The sequence below is a fragment of the Symphodus melops genome, assembly GCF_947650265.1.
Source record: "Symphodus melops genome assembly, chromosome: 12".
Classification (NCBI taxonomy): domain Eukaryota; kingdom Metazoa; phylum Chordata; class Actinopteri; order Labriformes; family Labridae; genus Symphodus; species Symphodus melops.
In genome coordinates, this window is record NC_136702.1 from 8,567,487 (window position 1) to 8,583,992 (window position 16,506).

At 42.3% G+C, this 16,506-nt stretch overlaps 1 protein-coding gene across 3 annotated transcripts in view; it reads right to left on the bottom strand.

Annotated features, from left to right (window-relative positions):
• The window catches only part of igsf3 (immunoglobulin superfamily, member 3), a 70,118-nt gene extending 55,198 nt beyond the window's left edge, over positions 1-14,920 (bottom strand). Inside the window, exons 1-2 of one of the 3 annotated variants that reach the window (XM_079358416.1) lie at positions 14,509-14,920; positions 13,959-14,099 (exon numbers count right to left, since the gene is read on the bottom strand). In XM_079358416.1, coding sequence (XP_079214542.1) covers positions 13,959-13,998 — 40 coding nt within the window. In that variant the 5' untranslated portion in view covers positions 13,999-14,099; positions 14,509-14,920. Of the gene's footprint in view, positions 1-13,958 lie in introns of all 3 variants that reach the window. The other 2 variants (XM_079358414.1, XM_079358415.1) reach the window with 2 other exon arrangements.
• Positions 14,921-16,506: the final 1,586 nt, after the last annotated feature.

Below are 16,506 nucleotides of genomic sequence, written 5' to 3' on the forward strand. Positions count from 1 at the left end.
CCCTTTACGCCCTGAAATGTGTGTGTGGGTGTATGTGTGTCACACTCCTCAAGCATGCATAGACTCTGCGTGTCTTTTTGGATCGTATTCATATTAGTCTAATTTCCTTTCTGAATTTGGAGGGGGGGGGGGGCTTATAAAATCTTGACAAAGATTGGTTTCATATCAAGGAATCAAGCCGACAGGAAGTGCATCAACCGTTGAAGCCAACTTTACATGGGGGCTGTCCTGGTGTTGTAGAGTCACATGAGGACATTGGGCACAAAACATACTTTTTTTTAAATGAGTGAGCGATGTCTATAAATCAGTGAACAACTTGTTTAAGGTACATTAACTTCCCAATAGAAAGACCTCAATAACTTCTTTTAAAATAACTAGGTCCTAAAAGTTGTGAATGCCCCTCACTTTCTGATTTCCAACTGTAGCCACTGTTCTGCCTCTCAAATAAAGGCGAAAAAAAGTTATCTGTTTACAATTTGTTACAGTCCAATCAGCAATTTGAGAAGCTGCTGTGTGTTGAAGAACAAAACGGAGGCAAATATTAGCCCCTCCAGATATATCAGCAAAGTAAATGCTATTATTGGTTGGTTCATTACATCCCCCAGAGGAGTTTACTGACATAACATCATTATGCAGATTTAAAATAAGTACAGATGTCTACTTTGATGGGTCTCTCTTCTGAAGTACTTTTCAGTTTGTTGAATGGAAATCATTTCTGAAGCATGCCAGGAGTTGGGAAGTTAATACAGTCAAAAGATTACCACAAATCTGCACTGGGATGCCATTACTGCAGATCGCGTCTCGCCTGCTTTTTGTTTGTGTTTTTCCTGCTTACACCCAATCTTGCCGATGTGTGACACGTAGATGACACTCGGACAAAAACGAACTACAAACAGGAACCAGAACACTTCCAGTACTAAAAATTCATACACCCAAGTACGGATTTGACATTTTATGTAGAAACAGTAAATACTGTAGATATAAGATAAAGGTTTTTGCTATTGTGAAAAGGTTGGGCAAACTTTCCTTTGGACTTCTTCTGCACATACTGCTGTAAAACTAGAGGTCATACACTGCTGACAGCTGGACCCTGACATTTTAAAAACTCAGTAAACACAAGAGATTTCGACACAGAGCAAACACTCTGGATTCATAAACTAAGAAAGAAAGCCTAAGGTTAAGGAAGTTTCAGGGATCTGGTCAAGCATGTTAAACAGTCAGTAAGAATCTGCCATTTCTTCTGACTCAGGCTTTACTTCCCTGTTCCTCCTCACTGTGATGTTAGTGTACGAATCTGGCGGCACCCAGTCTACCCACATCCTGCTCAGATCAGGTCAGGGCTGTACCGCTGCATCACTGCTTCTCATGTTGCAGCTACTCATCTGGCACTGCTGGAAACATATTACTCATACATCCTTAAAAAAAAAAAAAAAAAAAAAAAAAACACCACTCATACTGTGTTGGTGCACTAAGAGCTTTCCTCTGCCTGTCTCTTGTCATCATCCTGAAAACAAGCTGCCTCCTCCTTACTTCTGATTACGTTCCCTTCTTCCATGTTCAGCCTTCATCAATCCTCTCTGCCGTCCTACCCTGGCGCTCTACCTCCCCTCAGTATATATTCCTGTCTCTTCTCTGTGCCTTGCGGTTCCCTGCGTCTTTTCAGGCAGGATTTAAGCAGCTCTGTGAAACTTCAAAGTGCCCATCGCTCTGCAGGCTGTTTAGAAAAGGCTGACAATGACATACCAAACCCTGCAGACCTCAAACTGATCGCTCTGTACTCCACCACTCTTCCACGATAATCCTGCGCCCATAACCTCGCCCACTTCTTCACCTCGGGCTGCACCGCCTAGACCGCCGAGTGCCCATATTTGCTCAACAAGGCCTCAGATTTTCTATTATTAACACTCATCTCCATCTCCGCATACCACAGATGTCTCCCTCTCTTCCTCCCACCCTCGCTCTCATTTTCTTTGGCTAGTGTCTCATCTCTCATCTTTGCTGCCAGTCTTCCCACACAGACAGTTGACCGGACGAAGGAAACACACGTCTTATGTCAGAAGATGCTGAATGACCACGAACAAACCCTCTCTACCTTCCTTTTCATACGCTGTTACCTACAATGAAATATAAGAAGGGGACTGCCAACACACACACACACACACACACACACACACACACACACACACACACACACACACACACACACACACACACACACACACACACACACACACACACACACACACACACACACACACACACACACACACACACACACACACACACACACACACACACACACACACACACACACACACACACACACACACACACACACACACACACACACACACACACACACACACACACACACACACACACACACACACACACGGAAAGCTGCAAAGAGGATTATGCTAAGTGGAAGGGGGTTAAACACTAATCCAATCATTCGTGGTCAGTGTCTTAGTCTCAGAGGAAACAGCAGCAAGGCCACTAGCATTCATGCCCACCACTCGCATCATCACCGTTTTATGACACATGATAATTATACACCTAGAAGGTGTATAATAAAAACACTGCAGGGGGGAAGTTATTCGGAGGACAGCCACAGCAGTAATAAGATGTGCTAATGTGAAGCACTGGAGCTGTCCATCAAACCTACATACCATGATTTTATTCATGCAGACACTCAAAAACAGAGGAAAACTGTAAAATATGCATACATGTAAAAAAAAAAAAAAAAAAAAAAAAAAAAAAAGACAAGTGGCATATATTAGGAGATGCAACAATTCTCAATATAATACTGAACTGTCCTGTTTGAGTAGTTTTCTGACGAAAAAAAAGAAAAAATGTTGATTTCTTGGCAAAATATCTGTAGGGAATCGACATAGACACAAGGGCCCAATTATTGGCACAAAAACCTAACATCTTCTGACAAGAAACAGTTTTTGGTCCCTCCACATGAGAGACTTTTGAAATTGAGTTTTCCTCCGCGTCTTTCTCACTAGTTTGATGTGTGACGCTGTCATTTAAAAACACGACGTCATGCAGAATGTGGCGAATCAGAAGTGACTAACATTTGAATCAGACGTGATAGCGGTTGTAGAATTTTCTGCATATGGTGCCAGACAGCCGTCAATCAAACCTGAAGTAACCATACTGACACAGTCCTGAAGGAGCAAATTAGCTGAGTCTTGGGTTGTTAAACTAGCAAACAATGCTAACTCTTTACATTTATTTCGACAGTTAACAGGGTGCTTTACAGACGTAGATATTTTGGAACAAAGGAAAACGTAAGAGTTTTTCAAGTACAATATTGGCTCTACTTAAGTTTCAGTTCAAAACCAAATGTTGTGGTACTGCTCACCCCTGCTGGCGTACATGCAAAGCAAGTCTTCAACTTTTCTATGAAAACTTTTTAGGGAAAGTTGAAGAGCAGGGTGAATCTAGTAACTACGCGTCTGTGAATTATGAATTAAATATGATGACGCATGCAAGACATGGGCAACATAGGCCGAGTCCATGTCCTTGCTCCCAAAGGGACATAAAGACTCGTCCTAGCCCACTGATCTAAACTTGTGTGAAGATTCTCAACGGCGAGGTAGCGAAGAGGAAACCAAAGGACTGCCTGTTGAGAGGAGAGAGAGAAAAGAGAGGAAGCTAAAGAGATATCGACAGCTACCTCCAGGGTGCTGAAGGCCACAAAAGTGTAAAGAACTAAGTGAATATAAAAGTATACTTGACTTCTGTGGTGTACATGCTTGTGACAGAGAAAACAATAAATGCTAGAGGAAGATGAAGAACATACTGGTATCTTCATCTCCACTTTTCTCAGTGCTGGTTAACAACCCCCCCCCCCCCAAAAAAAGGAAAAAAACACTCTGCGTCTCTCTCCCTCTTGGCCCCTGAAAGCATTTGACCCTTTTAACATCATTACCAGAGGAGAGCATGAGTGCGAGGGAGACAGAGAGATTCCAATATGAGGAGAAACTGGAGGAAGGAAGATGAAAGTGGTAGAAAGAGGAGACATTTTCATGCAAGAGAGATGCCAACATTTACAGGGGATATGAGCACAGAGCAGCATGGATCGTGCTTGTTCCCTGAAATTGTGCAACAAAATAAACCTGCGTCAGCTTCGTCATGTCTTCTTATCTTAATCATCAAAATTTGATAACTCATCATAACTCATATCATCCTCAAGCGAAAAGTTAATGTTTAGCTGTTCACTAATTGCACATGGTACTGAGTTGAGCATGACATCCTGATGTAAAATGAAATAAAGATTTAAATCTTTTTGGTCGGTAATAGTTTCTTCAAACTCTTGTAGCTTCGATTGGCTTCGGGCAGGATCAAATATTATAATTCAGGCCTCATGCTCTTTTCTCCTCCTTGTCCTTCCCGCAGTGATAATAATCATCTGCATGAGAAGGTAGAAATCAGTCCAGCCGGGCTGTCATTAACAACCTCTGACCCTCCGCCAGCTTCAAAACCTTCAACAAATACAATATTCACCGACTAATTTATAAATGGAAATAAGGAAGACTGTGCATTTCTTGTAAGCCAAAAAAAAGAACTTAATGGTTTTCAGAGTTCAAGGGAGAACTCTTTAGCTGCTGGAAGCTTGTCACTGGAAAAACAGGTGCAAATCTGTCTGTGTGAGTGTCTAACTTGGCGACAAACAGAGAGAAAGAGACTAAGTGTTTTGACTGTCATTAGCGAGCCAGTTACACAACAGCTGAAGAACACTTACAACAACTGCCCATTACATCCAAGCAGCTCTAATCAGAGCGAGAACAAAGGATAGTTCATGAGCTTTCAGAGAGTGGGAAGATGAAGTGGATATACTGTACATCTTCATTCTGTCTTTGTAGAGATTCGAGTGATATCAGTGCTACAGATACAGGGATTACAAGATAAAGACGGTAACATGGAGGGAAGAAATTCACAGAGGGAGTTTTTGTAAGCTAACTGTGTTGAGGGAGACTCCCCATCATGCTTTTCACCGTCTTGGAAGGCAGGAAACTTAGCCAGAGGGCAAAAAGATAAACCAAACATGAGGAACCAGATATGTTCATGCACAGTGAACACATCTGAACACATTTTGGCTCTCAATGAAACACCCACTCTGAAAGTACAAAGAGCTAACATGTGAATTCAGCTCTTCTCTTTCATAACAGGGAAATGGAAATGGTCTCTCGTTAGTTCAGAAAAAAATCAGCAGATTTTTATTCCAAGTATATGCCCTATGCTCCTGTACACAGGCTATGCCTTTGCTATCTTTTTTCTGTTTTATTGACAGCCTGAATGTTTTTAATGCTGTTTTATATATACTGTATATGAAAGCCTGAGGCAGATTTCAACCTCTGGCGGACAATAAACATTTATTGTATTCCATTATAATAGAAATGTTACTGTGATTCTTAATACAGAGAATTAATGAAGGCAGCTTGTTGGTATACAGAGCTGCCTTTTTGATTTCAGAAAGTAGGAAGATAAATATCTGTCTGAAATGTGTGACAAAACAAACTGCTTGACAATCGATTCCAATTTTGGCGGGTTATGAATATTTAATTTTGGATAGACCTCCTGCCGTCATAGTCGAACATTGATTAGAAGCCACTGCCGATCTTCTGTAACAGTTAGTGTTCCTGTGAACAGACACGGCTGAGGCAGCATCCACATTCATGATTTCTTAGAAGCTAAGCTTAGCAGCTATATTCATTGTTATGATTCAACAATGATATTGGTCGATTTCACTTTAAGGTTGTGTTTATTCAAGTCTGTCAGGACCAAGCCAAGTCTGTGTCGAATCCCAAGTATCCATTTGTGTGATTGAAATCAAAGTCTCCAGCTCTAAAGAGGAAATTATGCTTTCTGTCACACTTATGTCATGCTATCCTCAATGCTAACTCGGCCTTATACTGCCGGCCCCCTGGGCTACATCAGTCATGACCCCACTTGCACTGTTGTTTTTCACAGCTGGCGAGACCAGGATGGAAGTAATAGGCTTTAAGGCTAATTCATACATCTGTGTAAATGTATTACAATATGCTTCTGATGTCTGTGCCCACTATATTGTCAATGCACAATACAGCGGAAAAGGGATTTTTCTCTGTGGGCTGATTCATATTTTTTCCTATCAGTTTCTGGCAGCATTTCTCGATAGTGTCAACAACGTGGTGCAGATCATAATCTATCCTTTGTTGAACAGCTGCCTCTTCATCCTCCATCCTACACCCTCAGCTGCTTCGTCTTCCTGTTTGACCCCAATGGGAAAACAGCCTTGGATTTTTTTTACTGTTTCATCCTAAGTGCTCATTAGAAAAAAAGATAATTAGCAAACAAAGATCCTGCTGAACCCCATAAAATAACATTTCGTTATTTCATTTTAAAATTTCACATCAGTGATGTCAGACAAAACTTCTCATCCGGTTGAGCAACTGTTTTATTGACTGCTATAGCTTTATCAAACTGTGCCTCAGGTGTAAACACAATTACCTTCAAACTTAATAAGAGAATGATTATGACTCTGCCACTAAGCTTTGCAGCAGTGCAGCACAGTCAATAGGGAGTGTTTGTGCAGAGCTATAATTCAGTTAGCAAAGGATAGTCACATATGGAACAGCTAGCTACAGTTGTATCTTGATGTCTAAATCTAATTAAAGACTAAAAATTGTTTTTTATATTTGAAGACAGTTACTTTCCAATTCTATTACGTTTGAATAATCCAACATCAGAAAGACAGTGAGAAACTGCAGATGGGTTTAGCCTCTGTCTAAAGGCCACAGCAACAAATTCAGATCACTTATTCAACTGCACAACGCCTACAGACATAAGAATGAGCAACGCCAGGCTGAACCAAAATCACACACACAGAAAGAAAAGCTGTACTCATAAATCAGAACAAAGCTTAAGAACAGGCTACTACATTATACAATAATAAACCATCGTCTATGGATACAGTCATTTCCCTCAAACCTGCAGTTACTCTATGCGAGTAATCAATCAAAGCTGCACATAAAGAAAATCAAGCACACCACACAGTACGTAATCATACTCGCCATTATTTTCCTCATGAATGGCCCTCAAAACCTTTTGTTTAATTCAATCATTGATTAATGGATTCATCGTTTTTATTTAACAGTTCAAGCTTCTCACTAACAAAAGACAACACAATTGTAGCAGAGATGTAGCCGGGTCAAAACTACAATTCTGTGAGTTTTTGAGAGCTTGGTAAACATTTGCATTGTGACAGATGGTTACCGTATATGATAAATAATATAAAGATGCAGGCAGACTTGTGAGACGCATGGAGGGGTTTTAGTTGATAGTTCACAGTGTCAATTCTCATTTAAAGACAATAAAAATAAAAACACTCGCTCCTGTTTATTTCTGCTTTAACGGAGTGGGAGACAAAGGGGTCAATATAGAGTACAGATGCAAGTGGCTTAAATGGTTCATTCATATTAGCCCATGCACACACACACACACACGCGCACACACTTCCAGTACATCAAGGGCCTCAATCTACTCCCATTAACTCCATAAGGACACCTGCTACCCCACTAACCTCATCTCCCCTTCCCCCATACTAACCAACCCTCCACAACACACCTCCCCCATCCTGTCTGCATGACAAAGCACAGTGGTTTCACGTCTACTCCAAACACTGGTTTCACACAGATTCCCACATTATAAAAAAAAAAAAAAAACTCAAACCAAACCTACACTCATTACATCCTGTCATGAGAAACGTTAGAACAGAGTCGATTGAATGTTTGAGTTAATTCTTGTCAAAGAATTTGAAGCTATAAAAACTCTCTGCTATCTTCGGTCATTATCCATCTTGTGCTTGTGCACAATTAAGCCTGTCAGCTGCACCTACTTTATGTTCAGTGGTTAGTTTTTGTGTGACTGGCAGCTTTGCTATCAGTTCTCACGTTTGCAGAATTAAGCTGCAGATTGGAAGAGAAACTAATTAACTATTAATTAGCCTACTTCAAACAGACTTTTTCTGCCATTGTCAGTCATTCTGCCTCTCAGGCAATAAAAGACATGCGCAGGCAAATTCATGCATTTATTCATAGGCAATTACACACAAACACACACATGCATCTCTTTGGTTTTAGGTGTAGAGCGGGAAAACGGTGCATTAACAGAACATAATGGCAGAATGAGTGAAGTGCTCTTTAGCATTGCATAAGAGGCTTTTTAAAACACGCTCGTGTGCTGCAAACATTGATACACACACACACACCTTTGCTGAGCGTGTGCCACTGAATATGGATCAGTGATGTGCAGGTGGTCGCCATAGTTACCACGCCTGGTGTGTATCCCACCAGCGTGGGATCTGCTCGGGTGGAGAATCAAGCGGGAGAGTGTGGCTGCACCGACGGATAGCAGCTCGGAGCGCTGTGGGTGCTCTTGTGTGTTTGTGTGGAGGAGGAAAGTGGTATTCTCTCACTGTCCAGTCATCATCACTACCAACACTGAACAACAGTGGAGGGAGGAGGGGGGATGGAGCAGAACAAATCCCAGGGGGGGGGGATGGGACTGGGTGCTCACAAACAGAGTGTGTGATCTGAGATTGTATAGAAGATGAAGATATGGTTTGGGTCACACTTGAGGGCAGTTACTCAAACATGATCTTTAAAGAGAAGTTGGGTTGATGAAATATGCAAGTCGGCTTTAGCAAAGAGTCGGGGAGGGAAGTCAAAGGGTTTTCACTGGAGGAGTGAGGAGAGGCAGAAGTATGCAAATCAGCCCAATGGAGACACTTTTAATAGCTACAGGGATGTTGTTGTGTTATCACAAAACATGAGATAAAATCTGAGGCGTGACGAGCATGTGCAGGCTCAGCACGCGGTGCTGGGTTGGGGAGGAGAGCCCTGACGGTTAACCAGAGGTGCTGCTGCTGCAGAGTCCAGGGAAAAAAAAAAACAGACACAAAGCAGACTATGTATGTGCTCCAGTTCAGACTCCAGCAACTTTCCTGATTCACTGTGGCAGGCAGGAAGTCTCCCTCAAGAAGTTTGCTTCACTTCACACAGACAGTCACTCATCTCCCCCAGTGTGAACCAGAGAGAGAGACTGCAACTCAGATCTGGGTCAGAGGGGAGGATCTTCATGACAAAAAAAAAAAAAAAAAAACTCATAAGAAGAAGAAGACGAGCTTTTATTACCAACCACCAACTTTATTTTTTAATTTACTTCTTTGCTGGCAATAAATGTCAGTCAGCTCAATCTCTAATTTCTTCTTATCTCATCCCAAAGCTCTGTGGGAGATGTTGTTTTATTGCTTTCACCTTTGAGGGGACAGCAAAAGAAAGAAATCTGATAACAGAGGACAGTGCAGGAGGACTGTTGTAAACCTGCAGGGGTAGGTGGGTGTGAGCTTCTGTCGCAGACTATAAATGCTATATTATAGGGCAATTACTAGCCCTGGGGGAAGTAGACACTAGTAACCAGAGCATGACTCGCCTATAGGTGCAACTTCTGCAACAAGCAGGGAAAACAGGCCCATGCCTGCGAAATCACACTCTCAGTTTCAGTCCTGTCCAGAAGATGGCCTACATTCTCATCCTCAAACTCAACTTTAATGCACATTTACTGGAGACAGATGCTCAGCTGATGGACAATAGCCAATCTAACAGTCTTTCTTCTTCTCCTCTGATGTTTGGTTTTTGTCAGTTGAGTCAACAGTGTAATGATAGGAAAAAACAATAGCACAAAAGGAGCCTTGTCATGGGTGTACACACAGAGATGTGGGTCTGGTGCTTATGATGCAAACAAGCGTGCATGCAAGCCCAGAAAACAGCAAGGGGAGTAAATAGCAGTACAATCAGACAGCTGCACAAGTCCATATTTCCCATAACAAGGGGAAGAAGTGGGTCCTCTGCTACTAGTGGAAGCATATAATAATGAGTAACACAACTCAGGATGATCATGTGGACACACACCAAACTCTTCCATGGTATATATACATAGCTCTGCATCAGCTATACAAACAGCGAGACGGTGAGTTACTGCATTTGGTGTCACTGTCTAGACAGCACTCTCTCTTGTGTCAGCTGAGGCTTACAGACACATGGAAAGCATTCCCAGTGAGGTAACAGCTGACCCAAGAAGCACAGCAAAGAGGACGCACAGCTTGACCACACACGAGTTCAAATCCCTGCGATTCTGGGGCCAGGGGTCGGGTTCAGCTGTCATTCTTATTCGGGACAGAGGAGAGGCCGGGATGGGCATTGAGGTGTGGCGCTGAAAACTTTGAATCGTGAGAAAGTTTGACGTGCCTGTGAGCTGACCTCGAGAAACCCGCGACCAAAAAAAGCTGAAAGTCAAAGAAAGTTTTCATTTATGACACGTTTATTTGTAACTGATTTGACACTGATTGTTATATCCTTTCAAACGTCCATGTTCTACTTTTATTCTTGTAAACTTGCATTAATAAATAAAAAAACACGATAGCATTTAGTTAAATGTCAGCAGTATTCTTGATAAGGTTCTTTTTCCTTCTCATGCTAATTATGATGAACTTGTTTCACCCAGACATTTTAATACGTTTGTGTCTGAAATATAAAATGAGATTGTTCAAGTGTTGGAGTAGTTTCGAGTACTTGCAAGTGTCACAACACTACCTGACAATCAATCTGTGCTACAGTGGCCATATACCAGCCTTGTTCCGAAACAAAAAAATTCAGGTATAAAACGCAGATGAGCTCGTCAGCACCTTGACGTTGTGTGATTAGGTCAATTAAAAAAAAAGGGCGAGCTTTACTGTCCATTAACTTGTTGGCTAAACCTTTTATGACGCTGCAACAACTACTCAAAAATATTTTCTTTTCCATTAATTGCATCGTAATAAACCAGAATGTCAGACTATTGTTTCGTAAATACCATCAATCATGTGACCGAGCGGTTAAGGATGAATGTAGAGCAACAACAAAACAATACACTCACAGACAAAAGATTTCTGTTTCATGTAGACACACTGGTTAGGTTCCTGTTTAATAGGCCACGCCCACTGCCACACCCCAATGCCAGCCAAACTTTATAAAATATTCATCACGGGGTTTTTTTCCCCCCATCATCTGACAAAGGATTGTGCTAATTCTTTCAAAACATATTCACAGAGAGTGTGAACAGGGTGAAAACAGCCCTGGTACCCCCCCCCCCCCCCCCCGGGGTGGCAGAGCTTGATGGAGACATAAATACAAAATATCACATCATGACGAAGGCGTGAATAACTGCTCATGGCATGAGGTGTGTTTTGCCAAACATAAGCTTTAGATCTCCCCTCAGAATAAAAAGTGGCGCTGCTCTGAGACCAGCTGAAAAACCGAACCAGTGTTAGCTCGTCTCAACCTGTACGTGTCTGCAGGCTGCTCCTCCTGTCAGCCCGGCAAATGGAAACCACTCAGGCATTTCACAGTTAAAGCAGGCAGCCGCTCACATATTACATTTCAATTTAGTTATATAAACGGGGACGTCTTGGGTACTTTAAGTTCCAGGCTCCCTGTTTCAAACACACTCTCACAAAGACAGACGCACACAAACCCCAAAAAAGCACTCTGTATGGCACCGCACGAAAGGCATGACATGTTTCCCACTCTCTGTGGGGGAGAGGAAGACATCTCGACTCTAAAGCTAATAAACACTCGTTCCTTCAGGCAACTCCTTTTCATATGTTTTTTATCTTATACCCCCTGTGCCACAAAAACGTGCACACACACACACGCACACACACTCACTCACACACCTGGTTGCAAACTCAGCAGCATAAATAACCCCGAAATAAGATTTGCCTGCTGAAGAATTGTGTAAATGGCACCTCTGGGTTTAACAATGAGTGATGCAGTCTCCACGCAACACATGCAGGTGTCATCCACCTTTGTTTCATCCTCTCTCTTTTTTTTTTTTTTTTTAGAAGTGCAAACACACATGGCCGCCTACACTGAGTCAGACAGCTGATCATACAGGAGCACAGATGCTCTTACATGCACACTGGGAGAGGAATAAGCTAATGATATGGAAAAAATATAGTCATACACACTGTTGTGATGTGATATTAATACACTTACACAAATATTGCATGGCTGGGGAATTGGTTTATTCTGACTCATGACATTTAAATAAGTGACTGCTCCGCTTTTCAAAAAAAAAAAAAAAGATGAGCCTTCTGTCAATGTGAAATGAAGGCTGGCAGATGACACACGGTTATGAGTTAATGTTTGTGTAAAATAAAGGATGGGGAATCCTGCACGTCACATGCGGATTCAATTAAATTGGACATTTTCTTTAAACTGACAGCTACTGTGTGTTTCTCATTTTTGATACCGTCATGCACAGTTGAGGATTTATTTTCAGTATCATCGAATTTTAAGCTTTATTGTTTGATCTATTTATATAAAGTCCTCAAACTCCAACGTGACAACTCCCAATGTCTTTTTTTTTTCTTTATCTCCACAACAGCTGAACCACAAAGAGGAACAGTTTACTGTCACAAGCAGCATACATATAAAAAATAATCTAATTTGACAAGCTAGAGCAAGAAATGTTGACCAAAAAGAATTCCATTCCAAGAATTGGATGGTGTGTCTTTGCAACACATCTCACAGTTATCAGTCTATCACCAGCAATAATGCAGGGAACAGAGTCCTCGTCAGATTTGTGCCAATTATTACCACATACACATCTCTTAAAACAACAGCTTCTCTTTCCCAACACCTGAAATGTTCCTCAGCACCTCAAACTGCTCCCTACTGAAACATGTGATTCATCGTCATTACATAATATGGACACCCTCCCTTACTCCTTCCCACACTGATGATATTAAGATTGTTCACTCTTCCTCTACTGTATGAAACAAATCATTCATTTTCATCCTTCACAGACCGCCATCCCAGTGAAAGTGACTTCTGATAAGGAGGGCTGCAAAGCACAGTCGGTAGCAGACTGGTAATCCTCTTGTGCCAAGTGGGGGCCTCCAATGGGCCCTCCCTCCTCTGTCCCCTCAGGCCTCCCCGTCCAGGAACAGAAAAAGCCATCTGGTGTTTGTTTGGGACAGTTCACAGTCAGGATGCTCTGTGTGTGTGTGTGTGTGTGTGTGTGTGTGTGTGTGTGTGTGTGTGTGTGTGTGTGTGTGTGTGTGTGTGTGTGTGTGTGTGTGTGTGTGTGTGTGTCAGCAGTCCTCGCCTGTGTGAATGTTTGAATGTGTCACAGAGTGTCATCAGGTGAGCATGCATGAACTGGCATTCGCCTGTGAAATCTAATAAACTGCAGGTAGGTGACAAATGTGTGTGAAAGGGCCGGACAGACACAGCAGGGGTGACTTTACTGTACAACAAAGTGGGTAGCCTACTGTGTGTCTCAAACACACACTGCTGACTGTATACCCTGGGGGTGTTGTAGATGTATGACCCAGGTGTGTCTATGATGTGTGTGTGTGTCTGTAGAATGTATTTATACAAGTTTAGTTTAATTAAAGACAATAGCTGGACATATCTATGATCAGCACTTGAGCACAGAACATCAGAGGGTTAATCTGTGACTTAAGTCTAAATATCACATTAACCTAGTTCAGTTATTTCTCTCTGACACACACACACAGCTGTTCTCATGCATCTGTCATTATTGCAGCGATTATCAATGGAGCCTACTTCGTGATGACTAGTTCTCCAAACTAACCCATATTAAATGTGTCATACAGGTGTGCCGTTAGTAACACACACACACACACACACACACACACACACACACACACACACACACACACACACACACACACACACACACACACACACACACACACACACACACACACACACACACACACACACACACACACACACACACACACACACACACACACTTGATTCTTTTCTAAGCAGGGAGGAAGGTGAAGTATGTCAAGCCACAAATGAAGACTGTGCGAGATTTTTTAGATGACTTACCGAGCAGCGCACAGACGAGAAGGAGCGCACTGGTTGCCATTGTGTGTTGCTCCGCTGATTCACTTCCAATATTCCCTTCAGATGAGGGGGCGATGGTTGGTCGTGGTCGGAGAATGGATAATCTGTTAAAAGGGACTGGTCCTGGGTCAAAAGTAAAATACAGATAAAAGGCGTTGTATGAATCCCAGGCGGTAAATGAAGCGATTCAAATCCACAGCAGGTCAGTCCCGCGGCTTCATATAGTGTCCGACTCCCCTTCCCGGTGTCGCTTCCACCCTCACCTATCTGCTTTTATCGCAGCCGACGTTTGCTTATGTATGCCAGGCGCCTGGGCGACCCAACCCACTCCCCCGTTTACTACGCATCCAAGACTGCGGAGGCGATTCACACCAACACAGCCCACTCTGTAAAAAAAAAAGAGGAAAAAAAGCAAAGTCCAGCGTGACTTGCGCGTAATTTGGAAACCTATGCACTAAATCTGCAAGGGGGATCTGGAAATGTTCAGTCAGGGTGAAAAAAAAAGTCCTCAATGTTTGCTTATAATTCCCACCTCTTCACTGATGGGAGAGCAAATCACAGTCCAAGCAGGCTCTGGTTTATTCCACGGAAAATCCCGGAGACTATAATCAATCTCCCACTATCGCTCCGCAGAAAGCCCAATGGGCGGGCACTCTAGATGAAGCAGACGGGGGCTTTGTGCTCTGACACAATACATCAGCTTAATCAATGAATACTTTCACTCCAAATACCGGGGTTCATAATTGAACACCTGACTTTCACACAAAACTGCGACCGACCAGCCGGATTGACGCATGAGTTCAAACAAATGCTGCGTAATTACAATCTAACAGCTATTTGTGACATATTCCCGGAGAGAAAACAGTCCTCCGCGTTTCTCCTTCCAAGGTTGTGTCCCTGCTTCCTGCTTTGGGAGCCACTTCTTTTTGTTTGCCTGCCACTTTCAAAACTTAACAGCGTGCAGTCTGTGCCCCACCCCCTCTCTGTAGCCACGCCCCGCCCGCGTGGGACACTGTCCGTCCACTGTGAGGTTACAACATTTGCATTTCTGAATATATTTCGAGGTCATATGGCTTGAATAGGTTAGGCGAATTGGACGATAATTAAGCCTCTAAAGCTACTATTTGTCTCAACTTTATTTGTATTGTCAAACATAAACGCAGTTTTGGAGGTTGACACGAGTTAGGCCACATTATGCCACAAGTGTATCATGATAGTCCTTTATAGGCTCAAGAAGTCAATCCTGTTTTCTGCTAGACTATTCATTCGTTAACTTGTGTATTAGTGCAGATCAAAAAAGTCAACTTCTAATACATAAATTACAGTCTACAAAACATCCCTCACCCCCTCCTTTTTTCCACCACTTGACACACTCACAACTCCTTATCAGTATAACCATGAAACACACTGTTCCAAAACTGCAGGTAATATCAGAAGAAACCTTTTTTCCCTTCTATCATAGGCTGCTGATCCCATCGCTCTTTGATGTTAATCCAAGCTGAACAGAGTGTCTCTTTGGCACACTTATGCTCAGATGTATTTATTTACATGACTATGCTGTGATATTAGAATAGTCTTAAAATAGACAGGGTGAATAGGAGTTTGCTTGGAAATGGAAAATAGTACAATGAGATAATACAGCTTTGGTGTGTGAAGCGGCGAGTAATGCTTTCTGGAAAGGACATAAGTATAGAATCCAAAAAGCTCTAACTTAGTGAAACCCAATAAAAATCTCTCCTGTGTATTAGGCCTACATAAATAAATGAGCAGGACTTTGCACACAAAAAGTAATTGCAATGGACCCATCTGGTATTCTCTTTGTCAATTGGGAATTGCAATTCTCGAAAACTGCCTGAATACAACATGAATGCCTTTTTTTTTTTTTTTTGGAAGAAGTTGAAGTGATTTTCTGCCTTTGCTGTGCTCATGGGTTTCAGCTCATACAAAACTTCCTGAACAACCAGTGAAATGGGTCCAGGCCCAAAGGCAAAAAGAGCAATGTTTACAGAATACAGCATGTTATAAACCTCACATCTTAATAACAGTCAACCAAACCGTTTTTTTTCCCTCTTTCCTGTCTTAAACTGTGTCATTAGCAGACAGTCTGCATGTTTAAACAGAAAAAAAAGAGGCTTTAGCTACCAACAAAAACTAAGCCAGAACAGGACAACACAACTGTTTGAGGCATCTGGGCTAAAGGTTCAGCTTCCAAAGATCTACACCGGGCCAACATTGCTGAGTTATTACCCAAGTTGCCTAGGTAGGCCATGTGCATTACACCTGGTCTACATATTTCTGCACCTAAATTTAGCTCAGTTCTCATAAGACTCTGTATTGCCCGGAAGAGCGGTGACACAGTTTGGACGGGCGTGCAGCAGAAATGCAGCCTAATGTTGCCAATCATCATGTTAGCGCAGAGGATAAGATCACCTAGGACCCCTCATGCCAGCTCTGGCAGATATCCACAAGCATGTTTGCTCTGAAAAAATAAAGAGGAATGTGTGCTGGGGATCACAGTAGGTCTCCATGG